The sequence below is a fragment of the Abrus precatorius genome, unplaced genomic scaffold (assembly GCF_003935025.1).
Source record: "Abrus precatorius isolate BTA unplaced genomic scaffold, Abrus_2018 Scaffold6, whole genome shotgun sequence".
Taxonomy (NCBI): domain Eukaryota; kingdom Viridiplantae; phylum Streptophyta; class Magnoliopsida; order Fabales; family Fabaceae; genus Abrus; species Abrus precatorius.
Genome location: NW_020874406.1, coordinates 6,166,760 through 6,183,783, shown reverse-complemented (window position 1 = coordinate 6,183,783; position 17,024 = coordinate 6,166,760). Strand labels below are relative to the sequence as shown.

Here is a 17,024-nt window from a genome sequence, read left to right as displayed (position 1 = left end):
CTCTAATTAAATAAGAAATTTCATAATATAATAGAAAATTTTTAAATAAAAATAACATTTAAAATATCCTTATGATATTTTAATGGTAACATCTCTATTGTCGTTATTGAAAATTATTTTCTTAGTTTTTTTTTAATGTATCATTGTATATCAATGACCTTGAAATTTTTATCAAAATAAAAGAGTAACGAATTTCCTTGACTCAAAACTTCAATTAGTAAACATATTTTTCTATATTATGAATAAATATTCTCCTTCCTTACCTATTTCACTCTTTTTGAAGCTTATCCACACCTTCTCTAAGTGATTAGGTCTACGTACAGAAAAGGTTAAATATGGACTTTTCTACAAATATTTAAAATATATTTAACAATTTATTTATATATATTAATTTTAAATAATAAAATATTAAAAATTTAAATGATGTACATTGACATGAAAGTGATGAGTTGAGTCAAATAGAGTTAGACAATAAAATATAAATCCTAACTTTAAAAAAATTTAAGAATTGAATCCTAACAAAAAGAAATTTTGAAGACTTATCATTGATAGTGTTACTTTTATAGGGACTAAAAATATAATTAAACTTAAAAATGTATATTTTATAAAAGAGAGAATAAATTAAAAGTATATTTTTCACAAATTCTAATTAAGTCTTTAAACACTACTTAATAACTTTAAAGTTAAAACAAATTATTAAAAAATATACATTGATTGTTGGAATAAAAGTATACATTTTTTTGGTCCAAATATAGTTTTCTTTGGACTAAAAGGGATTTCTTTTCTTTTATTTTTTAATTAAAAATAAAAACAGTGCAAAAGTTGACGCGTAACCACCAAATTCAAGAAATCTTAATAGTTGCTGTATTACTGAGATCAAAGACAAGATGGAAAACATACTGTTCATTGCTGCTATTGTACGAATAAAAATTAGTAAGACAAGAAGTGAAGTGATGACGTTCAACTGCATAAGAACTTGGCTAACAAAATCAAGCGCTGAAATTGAGAAGAGCTGCAAATGGTGGATATCTCATGTGTATGCCAGCCTATGCAACGTTAATTCGTTGTATACATAAGAATAGTAATTAATCCACTTTCACTAAGAAACAAAAATGGGGGAAGGGGGAACGGTACATGAAAATATTCACACGTGATAAGAATCAACGTTCGCCACCTTAGTATAAAGATTATGTATATTATAATAGCCTTCTTGTGATTGGTAGACAATTATATACTAAGAAACTAAACGTACAGAATCGGACATTCATTAATTATCATTAAAATAACTATGAGAGAATATATATATATATATACAGTAGTATGATCAGAATCAACGTAACTATGCATATATTAATAATTAGGCTATTAGTATTCTTGTGATTGGTAGACAGTTACTAAGACACGCAAACGAGCTTTGGTGATCCCGTTAACAAAAAAGCGCTTGTAATATCCGCCAAAGTTTAATCAATAATATTATGAGCGACGTAGCCTAGAACAAATTAAGAATTATGTATAACAACACTACTACAGCTAGTCGTGAGAATCAAAACATTGTCCTCCAAATTTATATAAAGTCTCACACATAGCTTGATCCAATTATATGTACTCTATACATAGCCTCATCAATTAGTCTTATAAACACTAATTGATTCATTGTAAGGGGGGGAAATGGCTGTGGTGGGTGTTCCACTTCCCTCAAACCTTTTGCCAACTGATTCAAGCCCTGAATGGATGAGCAAAGCAGATAATGCATGGCAGCTAATGGCTGCAACACTAGTGGGCATGCAAAGTGTGCCGGGGCTTATAATTTTGTATGGTGGAGCAGTTAAGAAGAAATGGGCAGTGAATTCAGCATTCATGTCACTCTATGCTTTTGCATGTGTGTTTTTCTGTTGGGTTGTGTGGGGATATAGAATGTCTTTTGGTGATCAACTTTTTCCCTTTTGGGGAAAGCCTGCTGGGGCACTAGATGAGGTTTATCTTTTCAAGCCAGCATTTCTGGGGCTCTTCCCAAATGCTACAATGGTGTATTTCCAATGTGTCTTTGCTGCCATTACTTTAATTCTCATTGCTGGGGCTTTGTTGGGGCGCATGAACTTTTATGCTTGGATGATGTTTGTGCCTTTGTGGCTCACATTCTCTTACACCTTCACAGCTTTTAGCATATGGAGCACTAATGGTTTTCTATCCAAAATGGGGATAATCGATTACTCAGGTGGATATGTCATCCATTTGTCTTCTGGGGTTGCTGGATTCACAGCTGCATTTTGGGTATGCAAGATCTTTTTACGCTCCTTCAAATATTTTTAGATTTAATTACAGCACTGATCTATCACATTTTTTATTCAAATTTAATCTTTTAACTTTTTTTATTATAATCAATTCTTTAAATTTTTTAATTGTTATAATTATTTTTTTTAATATGTTATTTTGCATAAAACTTTCCAAAACAAAATTTTCTCAAAATTTCTATAAAGGAACCATTAAACGATTGAAAGTCTTCTTTTGCTCTAAACTCGATAATTAGAATTAATTCACAACATTTAACTTCATACCTTCCAAAATCTTTTAAATTTTACAAAATTTTACTTTCAAACCTTTTAAATCATTTTCTTATCAAAACTCTAAATTTTTAATCATTTTAAGTAAAAAAAATGGTTTTGAGAGTTTTTATTATAGAAATACTACGCTAGAATAAAGATCTAAGAGCGGTTCCATTTTAAATTAGAGAACGTTTAGAACTGCTCTTAAATCTTGCTATCTGATATGTTATATTTAAAAGAGCGGTTAAACAACCACTCTCAAAAGTTCAGATTAGAGAGCGGTTTCGTATGAAACCGTTCTCCAAAATATAAATGTAGACCGCGAATCTGAAATTTGAAATTGATTTTTTTTTTTTTAGTTTTCTGATGTAAAGTAGAATTAATTTATTATTACGTTTAAATCAAAATTTGGAATTGATTTATTTGAGTTTTTTTCATTTTTATCACAAATCAAAATTGAATCTTGAGTTTATACGTTTGGTGTTAGCCAAACAGTCTACATCTGCATGAACCAAACAGAAAAAAAAAAATTAGTAGGATAATTTTTAACATTAATAGAGAGAAAAAAGAAAGAAAGATAGAATCAATGATTCACCGTTAACAAAGAAAAAAAAAAAAAAAGAGAGAATGAAAAAGTACCTACAGATGTAAAAAAAAAACTAATTTGTTAGCGTAGAAAATATGAAGAGAGCAGACTAACAAAGAATGAAAAGGTAACTATAGATATTGAAAAAACTAATTGTTAGCATAGAGAAGATGAAGAGAGCAGGCTAACAGAGAATGAAGAGATACTTACATATGTGGAAAAAAAATTGTGTTAGTGAGAGAAGATAAAAAGAACAGGCTAACAGAAAAGATGAAGAGAACATAAGAGAGCAGAGAAGATGAACAAAACTTACAGTAAAAGAGATCAACTTTGTTAGCTAAAAAGAAGAAATATGTTGAGCGTGTTTCATTTATAAACAATTTTAATGACTTTAGAGAGCGTTCTTTATTAACCGCTTCCAATATGTGACTTTAGAGAGCGGTTAATAGAGAACCGCTTTTAGAAGTATAGTTCTGAGAGCGGAACCGCTCTCAAATATATAGATCTGAGAGCGGTTCTCTGTTAACCTCTCTCAAAAGTATAGATCTAAGAGGTTCTCTGTTAATCGCTCTCAGAAGTATAGATCTAAGAGCGGTTAATAGAGAACCGCTCTCTAAATATATAATTATAAAACAGTTTTTACTAACTGTTGTCTAAGTTAGCACTCCAAAAACTCATTTTTGGCATAGTGTTGATCAAAGTGTAATTTAAAAGGTGACAAAAGTATTTAATTGTAATAGTAAGAACTTATGACACTAAATTAGTGTAAAAAAAAGTTGTGAAGGATAAAATTACACATTGATCAAAATGAAGGGACAAGAATATGATTCAAAATTGTGTGAATAATCACTTTATAGAAATTAAAATTTTCTTAGATAAATGAAAATTGAAGACCAAAGTCTACTGATCTTATTATATATCATATAACAATCTCTTGCAACCCAATAGTAAGGATATTTCAAAATAAACTTAATTAAATGGAAAAAAAGAGTTTGTGTTGATATTTAATTATAAAATGTCATAATAAAATAATTACTAAATGTTATAATAATTTGTGTTAGAAGTCATGTGTAAAGTAATTTCTAATTATGTTTGACATGTTAGGTTGGGCCACGCCTAAACAAGGACAGGGAAAGGTTCCCTCCAAACAACATCCTTCTTATGTTAGCAGGGGCAGGGCTGTTGTGGATGGGGTGGACAGGCTTCAACGGGGGAGACCCTTACTCAGTTGGCATTGATGCTTCCTTAGCTGTGTTGAATACTCATGCTTGCACTGCCACCAGTTTACTCACTTGGGTCATCCTTGATGTCATTTTCTTCCGAAAGCCTTCTGTAATTGGTGCTGTTCAAGGCATGATCACTGGTTTGGTTTGCATAACCCCTGCAGCAGGTTTGTGTGTTTATCAATCTTCGTTTAAATCCTATGAAATTTTCTGTTCAAGGTGATGGTAACCTTCAGTTAATATTTGTCTCCAAATCTCACATTCTCATTTATTCAAATATAAATGAAGTAGAATAGCTTGTTAGCAATAAAATATTGCAACTATAGTATTGGGCCTACGTGTTGTGCCAAAGAAACCCATGTAACTCATTCAACACCAAATCTTTCACTGTTTACGAAATTGTTTTTTTTTTTTAAAATAAACTCCAATGGGTTAGATAAAAATGTAAACCTAGATATTGTCTTGAAAATTATAGATAAATAGACATAGTCACAAAGAGATAAATAAATATAAAAAAAATTATTTGACGTTTAAAGTTTGTTTGATAGAGAGATAATAGGATAGGATGATCATAATTCATCCTACTCTATTTTATTTTTTATATTGTTAATTATTAAAATATGATAATTTTATTTTATTGAGTTATTTTATCTTATTATCATAGTCTAAAATTTTATCACGAAGGAATGATAGAATAAGAATTATTAAGATATTTATTTATTTTTTATTACATGCTTACTCATATTTTATACTTTCTTTAATATTTTATAAATAATTATATGAGCATTTTTAACAAAATAATATTTTTAAAACTTATACATATTTTTAAAACAACTATGTTTTTTAACAAAAGTATATTTTTTTAAAAAAGCATTTGTAAAAAATTATTTTAATCATTTTATAAAATGTATTTATAATTTTTTATAATTTTTGTTCTAATTCTAATTTCTTTCTTCAAAATAAATTTTAATTGTAAAAAATGAATAAAATTATTATAATTTAATATCAAATTTTAATATCATATATCTATCTATCTATCTATCTATATATATATATATATATGAAAGTATCTTTAATTTTTAATATATGTATTTATTAAAGTAAAAAAATTAATTAAAAATTATTTTTTAAAAATTTATTAATTTTGATAAAAGATTAATTTTTTAGTTAAATATAATTTATATTTGTTCTTTTTTTAATCTCAAACATTCAAATAAAAACCTATCGTCATCTGTTTTAATTTTCCATTGTACATTAGACATAATAGAATATCTTATCTTTATTCATCTACCTGTTTTATCATTTTTTTTATCCTATCATATCAATTAAATTATCTCTAACTATATAACATTCATTTAAATGAGATGTATAATTAAATATTTTTTCTTAAAGCTATCACTACTTAAAATTTTTACAACAATTTTTTGCAAATCGTTTTTTTATTTATTATCATCACTTTACTCATTTTATCACACTTTTCTATCTTTTTTTTTCTCCTTATATATCTCCTTTTTTTTTAACTGTTATTGTAACATATATTGTAAGAAATTTAAATATGAAAAACATTATCCTTCTAACAATATATGTAGCTAAGAAATCACCATATTTAGACTTTGAGTGCATTAATCACACACGAAGCTCAAATGTCTGAGCACTGAGCAGAAATTGATAAGCATGGTTGATGGTGTTTACTTCCTATATTGTTCAGGGGTTGTGCAAGCATGGGCAGCACTTATAATGGGGATCTTCTCAGGCTCAATTCCTTGGGTCACCATGATGGTGATCCACAAGAGATCGAAGTTGCTGCAGAAGGTTGATGATACAATGGCAGTGTTGCACACTCATGCCATTGCAGGAACCTTAGGAGGACTCCTCACTGGACTCTTTGCAGAGCCAAAACTGAACAAATTGTTCTACGGAAATTACAATCAATACGTTGGTCTATTTTATGGCCTCAATATGAACATGACTGGAACCGGGTTCAGGCAAATGGGAATCCAAATCCTTGGGATTTTCTTTGTTGTCCTTGTTAATCTTGTAAGCACAAGTTTGATTTGCCTCTTCATTCGACTTTTTGTTCCGTTAAGAATGTCTGAAGAGGACATGGAAATAGGTGATGAGGCTGCTCATGGTGAAGAAGCATATGCAATCTGGGGTCAGGGTGATAAGCTTGAAAATTCAAGCTCAAAGTATGGAAGTTCATTATATGATGATGTTGAGTCAGGGGCCAACAAGAACAAACGTGGTGGCATGGTTGAGATGATGTAATACTCTCATATAATGTCATTTCTCTAGGTATAGCTAGGTCTTGTTTCGAAAAAACCAATAAAAGCTCACGCATCATTGCTTATTGGGTCCTACATCTTTGGTATTTCACTTTTCCCTATGTTCATTCTTCACAACAAATGAATAAGATCAGTAATGGAAAGGTTCTTCAGAAGTTTTGTTTTGTGGAAACATGTTACGAGAAGAATTGACATCGTAGTCCTCGGTTATATATGGCTAAATCATATGGGATTTTTCACTATGCTTCCTTAATTTGGAACGTCTTTCTATGCCATCTAATTTTCTCAGCTCAAATTTGTAACCAGTGGACTCAGCAAGATATATGATCCTCAACAGCTGTATGTTATAAAAAAATGTTATTTAATTTTTGGGTAGATAGTGTGACTGGTAAGAGTTAGTAAATACATTTCAGCTTGAATAATTAAATTTTAGACTTCAACAAGCTTGTATGTTATCACTAAGTCAGTTTAGAGTACTCAACTTCTACTTGCATAGCAAAGTGAGTAGAATCTTTCTCTACACTCGTAGATCAGTAAATATATAATTGTTAAAGGACATTGCTACAATTCAGGCCAATGACAGAAAAAAATAAACAACTGAGTGGAATTGATTGGTGTTAGATTATTTTAATAATCTATATAGTGACTTATGTAATTTATAGGATAACTCTACTTAAAGATTTAATATAATGATTTTAAACATAAAATATAAAATCAATGGAAGTATAATTATAAACACAATTATAAGAAAATTCTCCATTCAAATAAATAAGACAACAGTTACAAAAATAGGAGTTATGTAATCACATCCTCTCAACCATCAGCGAGGGATTGCAAGAAGAAAGAAGAGTTGAAAAAATAATACTAAGAGCTCAAGAACATTAAAGGGAGATCACATCAAAGAACAATAAATTCAAGTTATTACTCTCTTTTGGATTGATTGATTTTTGTTATCTCACTATTGTATGATAGTTTAGAGTATAATTATAATAAACCAAAAGGTCTTAAACGCTTAGAATAATTGTTTGTCAGATTTGTATGATGATCATAATGGCACATTTACGAAATATGGATTGGGTGCACCCCTATGTGTCAAAGAAGCATAGTTGTGAATAACTATTAGCATGCTCGTGCATAAGTAAAGGCAAAATCGTGCATGATGAGAGACACAATTGTGCTTCATAACATGACCGTGCATAAGGAATAGTACAATCTGCTTCACAATGAAATACGAAACATACTTCATTAAATTTATAGATCGATTTAGAATTATATTGAAGTAAGTTTTAGTCACCAAAGTGATTGAATCTACAAGTTAGTTAATTTTAAATTATATATGATCATAATAGGAAAATCACAATTTAATGCTTAATTATATGAGTAGCTTGTTAGTCATTAAAGTGGCTTGGCTTTAAAGGATTATTTAAGTATATAATTGTGTGTTATAAATTGTTCATAAGTGCGTGATGCTGTAAAGTAATGTGAAATTTGGAATGAACAATTTAGCTCATTAATTATAATGTTAGGAGATCACCTAAAGGTGGATCATTGCCTATAATTAATGACATTAAAGAGGCATGTAGGCACTTTATAGAATGTTTGTATATCATTGTATTTAAGTATTGTCCAAAGGTGAACTTAGATGCATAATTGATGTTGGTTGACTATTTGAACCCATTAAATTTATTCAAAGCATAAATGTTAAACATGTGTTAAATATTGCAGTTTCTATGAATGTGTTTGGCATAATCAATGATATAGTGAAGTTCAATGGACTGAATTATGATGATTGGGCTGAGCAAGTTCGATTTGAGCTAGGTGTTATAAACTTAAACCTAGCAATCATCGTGGAAGAACAGTTTGTAGTCATTACATATACTAGCATGGAAGACGAAAAAAACTCTTTATGAGACTTTTGTCTCGTGGACTTAGAATAATTCCCTTTGAGAATTTTTATTTCGACACGTTTTAAGGAAAACATGAGCTTTACCCTGTCTCTTGGACATAGAATAATTTCTCTTGTTGATTCCTATTTTGACAAATGTTAAGGAAAATCTGTGAGCTTCACCCTGTCTCTTGGAGTTAGAATAATTTTCCTTGTCGATTCCTGTTTCAACAAAGTTTTAAGAAAAATCTATGAGTTTCATCTTGTCTCATGGACTTAGAATAATTTTCTTTGTCAACTCTTTTTTTGACAAATTTTAGGAAAGATTCGTGAGCTCCATCTTGTTTCATGGACTTAGAATAATTTCTCTTTTCAATTTCTTTTTAGACAAGTTTTGGCTATTTTCAATATTGAAAATTCCCAAAAGTCCTTGAAAAGCAACCTTCTTTTCAACAAAAATTAAAGCAGTTCTCATGACCCGTCAAAACTTTTCAAAATGTAGCTTTCTATTCGACAGAGAATGAGGCTCTTCTTACAATCCTCCAAAGCTCCTCGAAATGTAGTCTTCCTTCAACAAAGAATGAGGCTTTTCTATCACTCTTCATAGAAATATGTCGAAGAGTATTTTTTTTAACAAGTTTTTTAAACTTAGATTTTTTATAAGTCCCGACCTTGTCAAGATGTAGGAACCTAGAATTCTCTTTGTTTTTAGTTGAAAGACATGTTCATGCTACTGATCTTTGAAGTGTATTTCTCTTCGAAAAGGTATAGTTTATTTTCTACTACGAGAATCTAATAAAGACTTTGATAACTTAAAAAATTTTCCTTTTCTTAAACATCAATTAAACTAATTGAGTGAACAAGGCTTTAACGTATGTTTGAGAAATTTAACATGAACAAGTAAAGAAAACTCAAATATAGTTACATGACTAAATAACATACTTAATAATCTGAGTTGTATAAATGAAACTTGAATATTTTTCCTAAAGTAGGAAACTTATTACTTAATATTGAATTCCTTATAAGTAGTCAAAAAATTGAATCAAAGGAATTAGTAATAATATTGTAGTTACAAGTAGAAAAGAATACATTTTTTATTTCCTTCTCATGTGAATGTCGATAAATTATTGTGCATAAATGTGAAAAAAAAAATAGAACCAAATTTGTATCAAATTGTCAAGAGCTGGAATATATATATATAATTATCTCTATTTTTACTTAGCACCTGTTTGGTAGATAAGTGAATAAAATATAGTAACTAATTGTATTATATTTCTAGTGTTTATTAAACTACGTTATATAATAACTTCTCTTGTAAAATTATTTTATCTTAATAATTTAAATTTATAATTTGAGAGGGATGGTGGACTATAAATTTTTGAGACAGTTTTTCTTTTTATTCTTATTGATGACTCATATATTTTTTTTATGTTTTAAATAAAAAATTATTATTTAAAAATATTTTTAATAAAAATAGTTTACAATTCCATAAAATATAATTTTAAATATTTATAATTTATTTTTAATTTAATTATAATTTATTAAAAAATTAATTGTGAAATAATTTTTAAGAAAATTATTACAATTTTAAAATATTTGTACAGAAAAATAATTTTTTAATTTTTAATGATTATATTGCTATTAAAAAATCAGAAAATTCTATTAAACATTAATTTTAAGAATCATAATAGTTTTAATAAAAAAGATAATTTTTATTTAATATGATTTTATCTATTTATATTTTTCTTTATCGAAATGTCATATGATTTCCTTCCGTCTGTTTCCAGGCAGTTCACACTTAATAAAGAAGACCTTTTTTTTGTCCCATTGCGGGGCTTTCTCCTTTTGGTTAGTTTCGCTTAAAACTGACACTTGTCTTCTCCATCCTTCTTCCCTTTAAACTACACTCTCTCTCACGCGCGCGCACGCTCTTCCTCTAAATTCCTTTCTCGCTAGCATAGCACTGTCCCTTACCCCGATCCTCGTGAAGGTGAGTCCCTCCTCTTCTCTTTCTTCTTTGCCTCTCGTTTTGGTTGAGTTGTTCTTGTGGATATAGACACGCAATATAATTCAAAACTAATTTAACGGGTTCTTATAATCTTCAAAAATTGTGAAATTGTCTTTATACTAATCAATTCTCCTTACAATGTAATTCCATTCCTACTACCAAACGGATGGAAAATGATCAAGTTGCAAACACTAAGATGCATTTGTCATCAAAATTCCAGATTGAATTCAGTGTGACACTGTAGGGGCCAAATAAATAAATAAACGCTTTTTGTTTTCTCTGTGTTCAAGTTATTGTTGTGGCTAAAATGAACTGCTTAATTTTCAAATGATTGTAAGATGTACATGTATAAAAAAAATAAAATTTTATATACACTGAGATCCTATAGTTAGTGGCTATGCCATTGATATATTACATATTTCATACTTTTTATGCACGATCACCAGCTGCAGTATTGTCTAAGAGACTAAAACTAATAAAATTGGAACTAGAAATACAATCAGATTGGCATCATATTCACTATGTCCAGAAGCACTACCAAAATGATTTTGTAAGTTGTGATCACGTGGCTTCCTTGTCTTAGTGTTTAGGTTGGTTTTTAAATTTTTTCACTCCATTGTATTTCTTTAACTTTTTGGTGTTCCAATTGTAATGTGACTCTTATAAACATTCCTATTTCTGTCATTTACAGCAGAAAAATGCCAGATGTTCAGTTGGGAAGACACACGATCAGATCACATGGAACTAAAGTGGCAAGGACACATATGCATGACTGGTTTATTCTTTTGCTTCTTGTTATCATTGATGTCATCTTGAATGTGATAGAGCCATTTCACCGTTTTGTTGGAGAGGGGATGCTGACTGACCTGAGATACCCATTGAAAGATAATACTATACCCTTTTGGGCTGTTCCAGTATGTTTTGCTTCTACCAACTATTCTTCCTTTTTGAGATTATTTTAATGGACCTTGATTGACGTTCAAGATAAGAACTCTCGAGTTTTAAATTTTCGGACAGATAGTAGCAATATTGTTGCCAATAGCTATCATTCTTGTTTACTATTTCATCCGAAAGGATGTTTATGACTTTCACAATGCTATCTTGGGTACTTTTCTGACCTTTAGACATCTTTTTCTATCCTTCTTATTTTCATATCACTTTGTTTTATCCTAACAAGTGTATAGCCAAATGCATATTCAGGCCTTCTATTTTCTGTACTCATTACTGCGGTGATAACGGATGCTATCAAAGATGGTGTTGGACGGCCACGCCCAGATTTCTTTTGGCGTTGTTTCCCTGATGGAAAAGGGGTGGGTTTTCAATTTTATGAGCACACACGCGCACACGTATACATACATATGCACACACACAAAGATATATATATATATATATTGCTTTTACTTAGTGAGATCTGCTCTGCAGCCTCTGCTTCAGAAACATAGCATTGATTCGTGATATGTACAGGTGTTTGATCCAGTAACAAGGGATGTTAGATGTACCGGAGATAAGAGTGTTATTAAGGAAGGGCACAAAAGTTTTCCTAGTGGACATACCTCTTGTAAGTACCCTGAAGTCTGGACAATCTCAAGGTCTATGTGGGACTTAGTAGTTTTTATTTTAACGCATGATTTATATTGCCTACATTTATTTGATTTGAAATAATGGTCTTATTGCCCTTGATGATAATCTTAAGCTTAAACTCACAAAGCATACCGGGTTCTAGAGGAAACAGTTAAGGAAGAACTGAATATTCATTGATCAAATCATTTACCCCATCATAGTATGATAGATCTTTTCAAGAACTGATTAATTAGATGATAATAAAAATAAACTCCCATTCTGCATGTCAAAATTAATAACAATAAAATCTATGGATGGACCATTCAGTATAGGAATCTCAAGGATTCAAATCCTGTGTCAAGAATGAATTTTTTCCATGTAATAATTAAATACTAAATATAATTTAATCACATTGCTGTAAATTGTCATTGACGTGTCTGGTTCAAAAGATTATTATTTTTTTAAATTGCATACCTTTTATTTAGTTATACTACTTCCAGAAGTTTGAAGTGTTTGATACTCATGGAACACTTGGACTCTCAAACTTATTAAATTGGATTTGTCTACTGTATGACCAACAATTATATCAGAACTAGCATATGATTTTTGTTGTCATTGGGCATTTGGTCTATCTTGGGTTGTAAATGAGCTATTTACGTAGTTTTTTTCTCATTTTATAATATATTTTGAGAAAGATTCAATTATTGGTATGCAGGGTCCTTTGCTGGACTTGGTTTTCTTGCATTGTATCTATCTGGGAAAATTAGGGCATTTGACCATAGGGGCCATGTTGCAAAGCTTTGTATTGTTTTCTTTCCACTTCTCATTGCAGCCATGATTGCTGTCTCCCGTGTGGATGATTATTGGCATCATTGGCAAGATGTTTTTGCTGGAGGGCTCATTGGTATGTTAAAGCCTAGACTTTTCTTTGTTTGATATATTAATATGCAAATATACATTTGTCTTGATATTTATATGTAAGCTTTATGTAGGTTTTACAGTTGCTTCCTTCTGTTACTTGCAATTCTTTCCACCTCCGTATGACACAGATGGTATGTCCCTTAAATTTAATTATTATGTGTTGATATTCTTGTTACAACCTGCTTTTTCTTATGCATGTTAAGATGGATTATGCATTATAGTTTAATATACTAAATAGTCACCATCACTGTTTTTGAAGAAATATTTTAGTTATACATCACAACCTTAAGGCCTCAATAGAAGCAGCCAACTGTGGTTGTAATATTGAATTTCCGGGCAATAATTGACTTCATTGTTTTATGATCGTTATCTGATTTATATATCCTTTATTTATGTCTCTTGCTATGCTATTGTGAAGAAAAGTATTAGTAACAAGATTCACTTCAGGGGAAAAGCATGCTTTGTCAAACTTTAGAAAGGAATAATTCTCAAACACATTCTAGGTGCCAGGCTGTTGTTGCAGGGAAATACCATTCTAAAATCTGTAGCTGAGGATGTTATTTTCTGGTTAACAAAGCCATGTTAGGTCTCACTGGGCCTTGGATGTGGAAAACATTTAGTAGAAATAAGGTGCAGAATGGGAATTAGAAAGAGACATTAGTTCTGGGAGAGCAGATTGACGTGTAATGTTTCATATAGTGTGGGGAAGAGATCTCACGAGTAAGTTTTGCTTTTAATGTTTGTGGTTGGCGAGGGTGTGAACCTTTGTAGGAGCTTTGCTCTAGGTGTTGTAAAATTGATTTTGCAGTATTTTATTCTTTGTTAATAACAAAATTCATATCCTTTCCATTTTGGTCTGACTGAAGTGTATTTGACTGAATTTACTTGTGAAACTCAAAAATCAGCTTCAATTGGAAGTAGGGTTCCTACTGTTTCAATATTAATATGATTTTTAAAATTTGTGTGCTGACTGAGGTTATATATTTGTTGATTACCTATGTCTGCTTGATGAAGATTTTATTGTTTGAAAAAATCTGGAATTGCGTGCTTATGACTTGTAGGGCACAAAATTGTTTTTTCTTGAATAACATTATGGTGTTGAGTTTGATACATTAATTTTGGTAGGAATTGAGTTTACTATGAAATTAAAAGGCAAAAAGTCCAAAGAAACAACTCTTGTTACAGAACAATATGTAGAACAAAAGAAAATAAACTAGTAGTGTTACTGGGTTAGCAGGTTCAATGCGTGCGGAAGGAGTTAAAAGTATTTTTCTAGGAGAGAGACAAGGGGGACATGTGGGCTGTGGCAAAGGATATGGGGGGAAAGGTAGTTAGGCTGAATGGGCAGGATCCTGGAGCCCATGATGGGGTTTGGAAATGGGGAATTCTGTTATAAGGAGAGAGAGAGAGGGGAGAAGGAGGATAGCAAGAAAAAACTCATGACTAATTTGGCCTCGAGGTTGGGCAAGGAAATTATGGTTCCTTGATTTCTATTTCTTTTCTTCAGTATAATTGAAACCTTCTTTATTTCTTTTAATTGTTGTCTTTATCATTGGTCCAACCTGCCGGATACAAATGGGGAGGATAATGGGGACGATAACCAAGAATTGCTTGAATGGAGTGGAGCAGAGTTTGACTTTGCTTGAGACAAAGCTATCAGACTTGTCCTCATCGGCGAATCTCATCAATAAGAACCAAAAAAAATTGGATCAAAAGTTGAAGGAACAGGAAGAATTTTGAAAATACATTGCAGGATTGGTACAGCATTTGGAGAAGATGCCGCAAAATGATGAAGAGCAGGAATCTTCAAGTTCACCACCGTCTTTGAAGCGTGTGACAATTACTGGATAAAATGGTTTCACATTAACGCTCACGATGTCAAACATTGTGGGAACGTTGAATGACTTATTTTTATTTGCAAAGTGAATTGAATTGCCTGTGTTTGACGGGACTGATCCATGAGGGTGTCTAACGACAGCGGAACTTTTTTTTTCAAATCAACCAAACTCCGGAAGAAGTGAAAATTCAGCTAGCCCAAGTGAGTATGGAGGGCATAGCATTCAGAATTGCTGGAACGATTTAGTGGGTTGGAGACTCAAAACCCTTATGCAGAATTGGCTGCTTGACAGTTTATGAAAAATTGGATTGAGGCAGGGTTCTCTTATTATTGCAGATAAGTGTCGTGTGTAACCTCAAATCTCAGTTCATTGAGCAATTGTTTAAGCCAAATAAATTCACAAGTGGCTCAACCATGGCTCAATGCTTTGTTTCTACCCTATATATGCAACCACACTTTTTCGCTTTTGCTTTTCTAGGGAATCACATTTTCTCAATCTACAGCTAAATACCTCACAACCTGTGCATGTTCTTTCTTTGTCTTCATGTAAGAGACCTATGATGAATTTCTGCACTTTAGCTACAAAGCAGAGTATGTATTTATAATAGCAATCATTAATATACGAATTAAATAAAAGAATATATAATTACTGTAATTACAAAAATGTTAAATTTCCTATTTACAACATTGCTAGAATTACAAATTTTCAGCAATTACTTTGCTTCACATGTTAAATTGCCTGTGAGCATTTTGACTTTAAACGTTTTTTTTTATAGGTTGGGGACCTCATGAATATTTCCAGATGTTGGCTGAATCTAGTAATGGGGTTCAAACTTCAAACAATAACGACAATCTTTATTCGCATAATGCTGAGCTTCAGACTGCATCTGTCTATATCCCACCTCAACATGATGGTGATACCGTACGAGTTAATAGATGGGATTCAAACCTCACGGGTTAGATGGATCACGAAATGCAAGGATACACTGATATGGGAAAGATCACCCGATGTCCATAATCTGTAACAAATATGAGTGTTTGTGTAAGTTTCCTTTGCAGATTAACGACACTAGCATCGTTGGCTGTTAAAAGTGAACATTGTACTTAGATTGAGATGTTTGTTGGATTAGGAATATCTTGTTAGTTGTCTTTCCTAGCCATCTTGCATGTTAGTCGGTAGATTTCACTGTAATCATGTCCATATCACATTAATAATTGAGGAGGGTTGGATGCGTCCCACAGGATAAAGGCATCTCAAAATATATATGATTTTCTGGTACAATGCTTACACTTCGAGACAAATTTGATAGTGACTCGTATTAAGACTCATCTTGAGTTATGAATATTTTTGTTCTAGGAATTAAGCATAAACTTGAAGAACATAGAGAAAAGAGAGAATCCTATGAAAGAAAAATTTCCAAATGATTTTATTGAGATTTCTTAGAGATTTGCAAAAGTGATTATTACAAGATATGAATTGAAGATGGATTATTTACTTAACTTGCTGTTTATAGCCAACTAACTAACCGACTTAAAAGTTTTATTTCATATCATCTTGTAAATATAATTTGTGAAATAGGATAACAAAAAGTTTCTATAAAATAAGCTTGTCTCCGAAGTGTACTGATAATAAAAATTATTTATTATTGAATTAATTTAAGGGATATAATAATCCTAATCTTTATACAAAATTTAAAGATAGTGATATCCTTATTTATGCAGTTGTGAGTTAAACTTCACTTAATGGTTCTTACTCAACCATAATTGAATGTCTTCAAGAATCGTTAGAACTTCTACGTGCCTAAATAAAAGTGGCATTTAAGGCATGTTTTAATCATAAAAAATCCACTCCAAAAATAGGTTTGCACTTTTACTTTTATTTATAGTAAGCCTTTGTAGGAAAAGGTTGATGTCTGAGTTTGTAGCAGGAAAAGTTGACGTTCCGATTTCGAAATACACATATAAAAGATTTATAATCGTACTTTAAAAAAAATGAGAAGTTTGAACGTGTAACTTGTGAAAATCCAAAACCTTTCCGGCTTTACTTAACCAATCCGCTAAGATGATAATTGGAGTGTAAGGAATATCAATCTTTAATGCACTTTTAGTCATTAAAAATTAAGGGTAAAAATGGTAGAAAGAAAAGTGTATGCGACCAAGGGCACGACGAAAAAAG

General features: G+C 30.9%; 2 protein-coding genes across 6 annotated transcripts; both read left to right on the top strand.

Annotated features, from left to right (window-relative positions):
* The first annotated feature begins 1,668 nt into the window (after positions 1-1,668).
* LOC113870071 (ammonium transporter 3 member 1-like) lies at positions 1,669-6,620 on the top strand. Its single transcript, XM_027506669.1, has 3 exons — positions 1,669-2,271; positions 4,234-4,519; positions 6,061-6,620. The coding sequence occupies exons 1-3, from the start codon at positions 1,669-1,671 to the stop codon at positions 6,618-6,620; spliced, it is 1,449 nt and encodes a 482-aa protein (XP_027362470.1).
* A 3,732-nt stretch (positions 6,621-10,352) lies between these two features.
* On the top strand, positions 10,353-16,111 carry LOC113869075 (lipid phosphate phosphatase 2-like). 5 transcript variants are annotated; one of them, XM_027505214.1, is made up of 8 exons: positions 10,372-10,512; positions 11,225-11,444; positions 11,548-11,635; positions 11,731-11,840; positions 11,995-12,088; positions 12,806-12,994; positions 13,083-13,142; positions 15,625-16,095. In XM_027505214.1, exons 2-8 carry the CDS (start codon positions 11,229-11,231, stop codon positions 15,807-15,809), a joined length of 942 nt encoding a protein of 313 aa, XP_027361015.1. In that variant the 5' UTR covers positions 10,372-10,512; positions 11,225-11,228; the 3' UTR covers positions 15,810-16,095. The 5 variants fall into 5 exon arrangements, with proteins under 5 accessions (XP_027361017.1, XP_027361015.1, XP_027361013.1 ...); XM_027505212.1 differs by having other exon boundaries at positions 10,374-10,512; positions 11,222-11,444; XM_027505213.1 differs by lacking the exon at positions 10,372-10,512 and adding an exon at positions 10,941-11,120 and having other exon boundaries at positions 11,222-11,444.
* Positions 16,112-17,024: the final 913 nt, after the last annotated feature.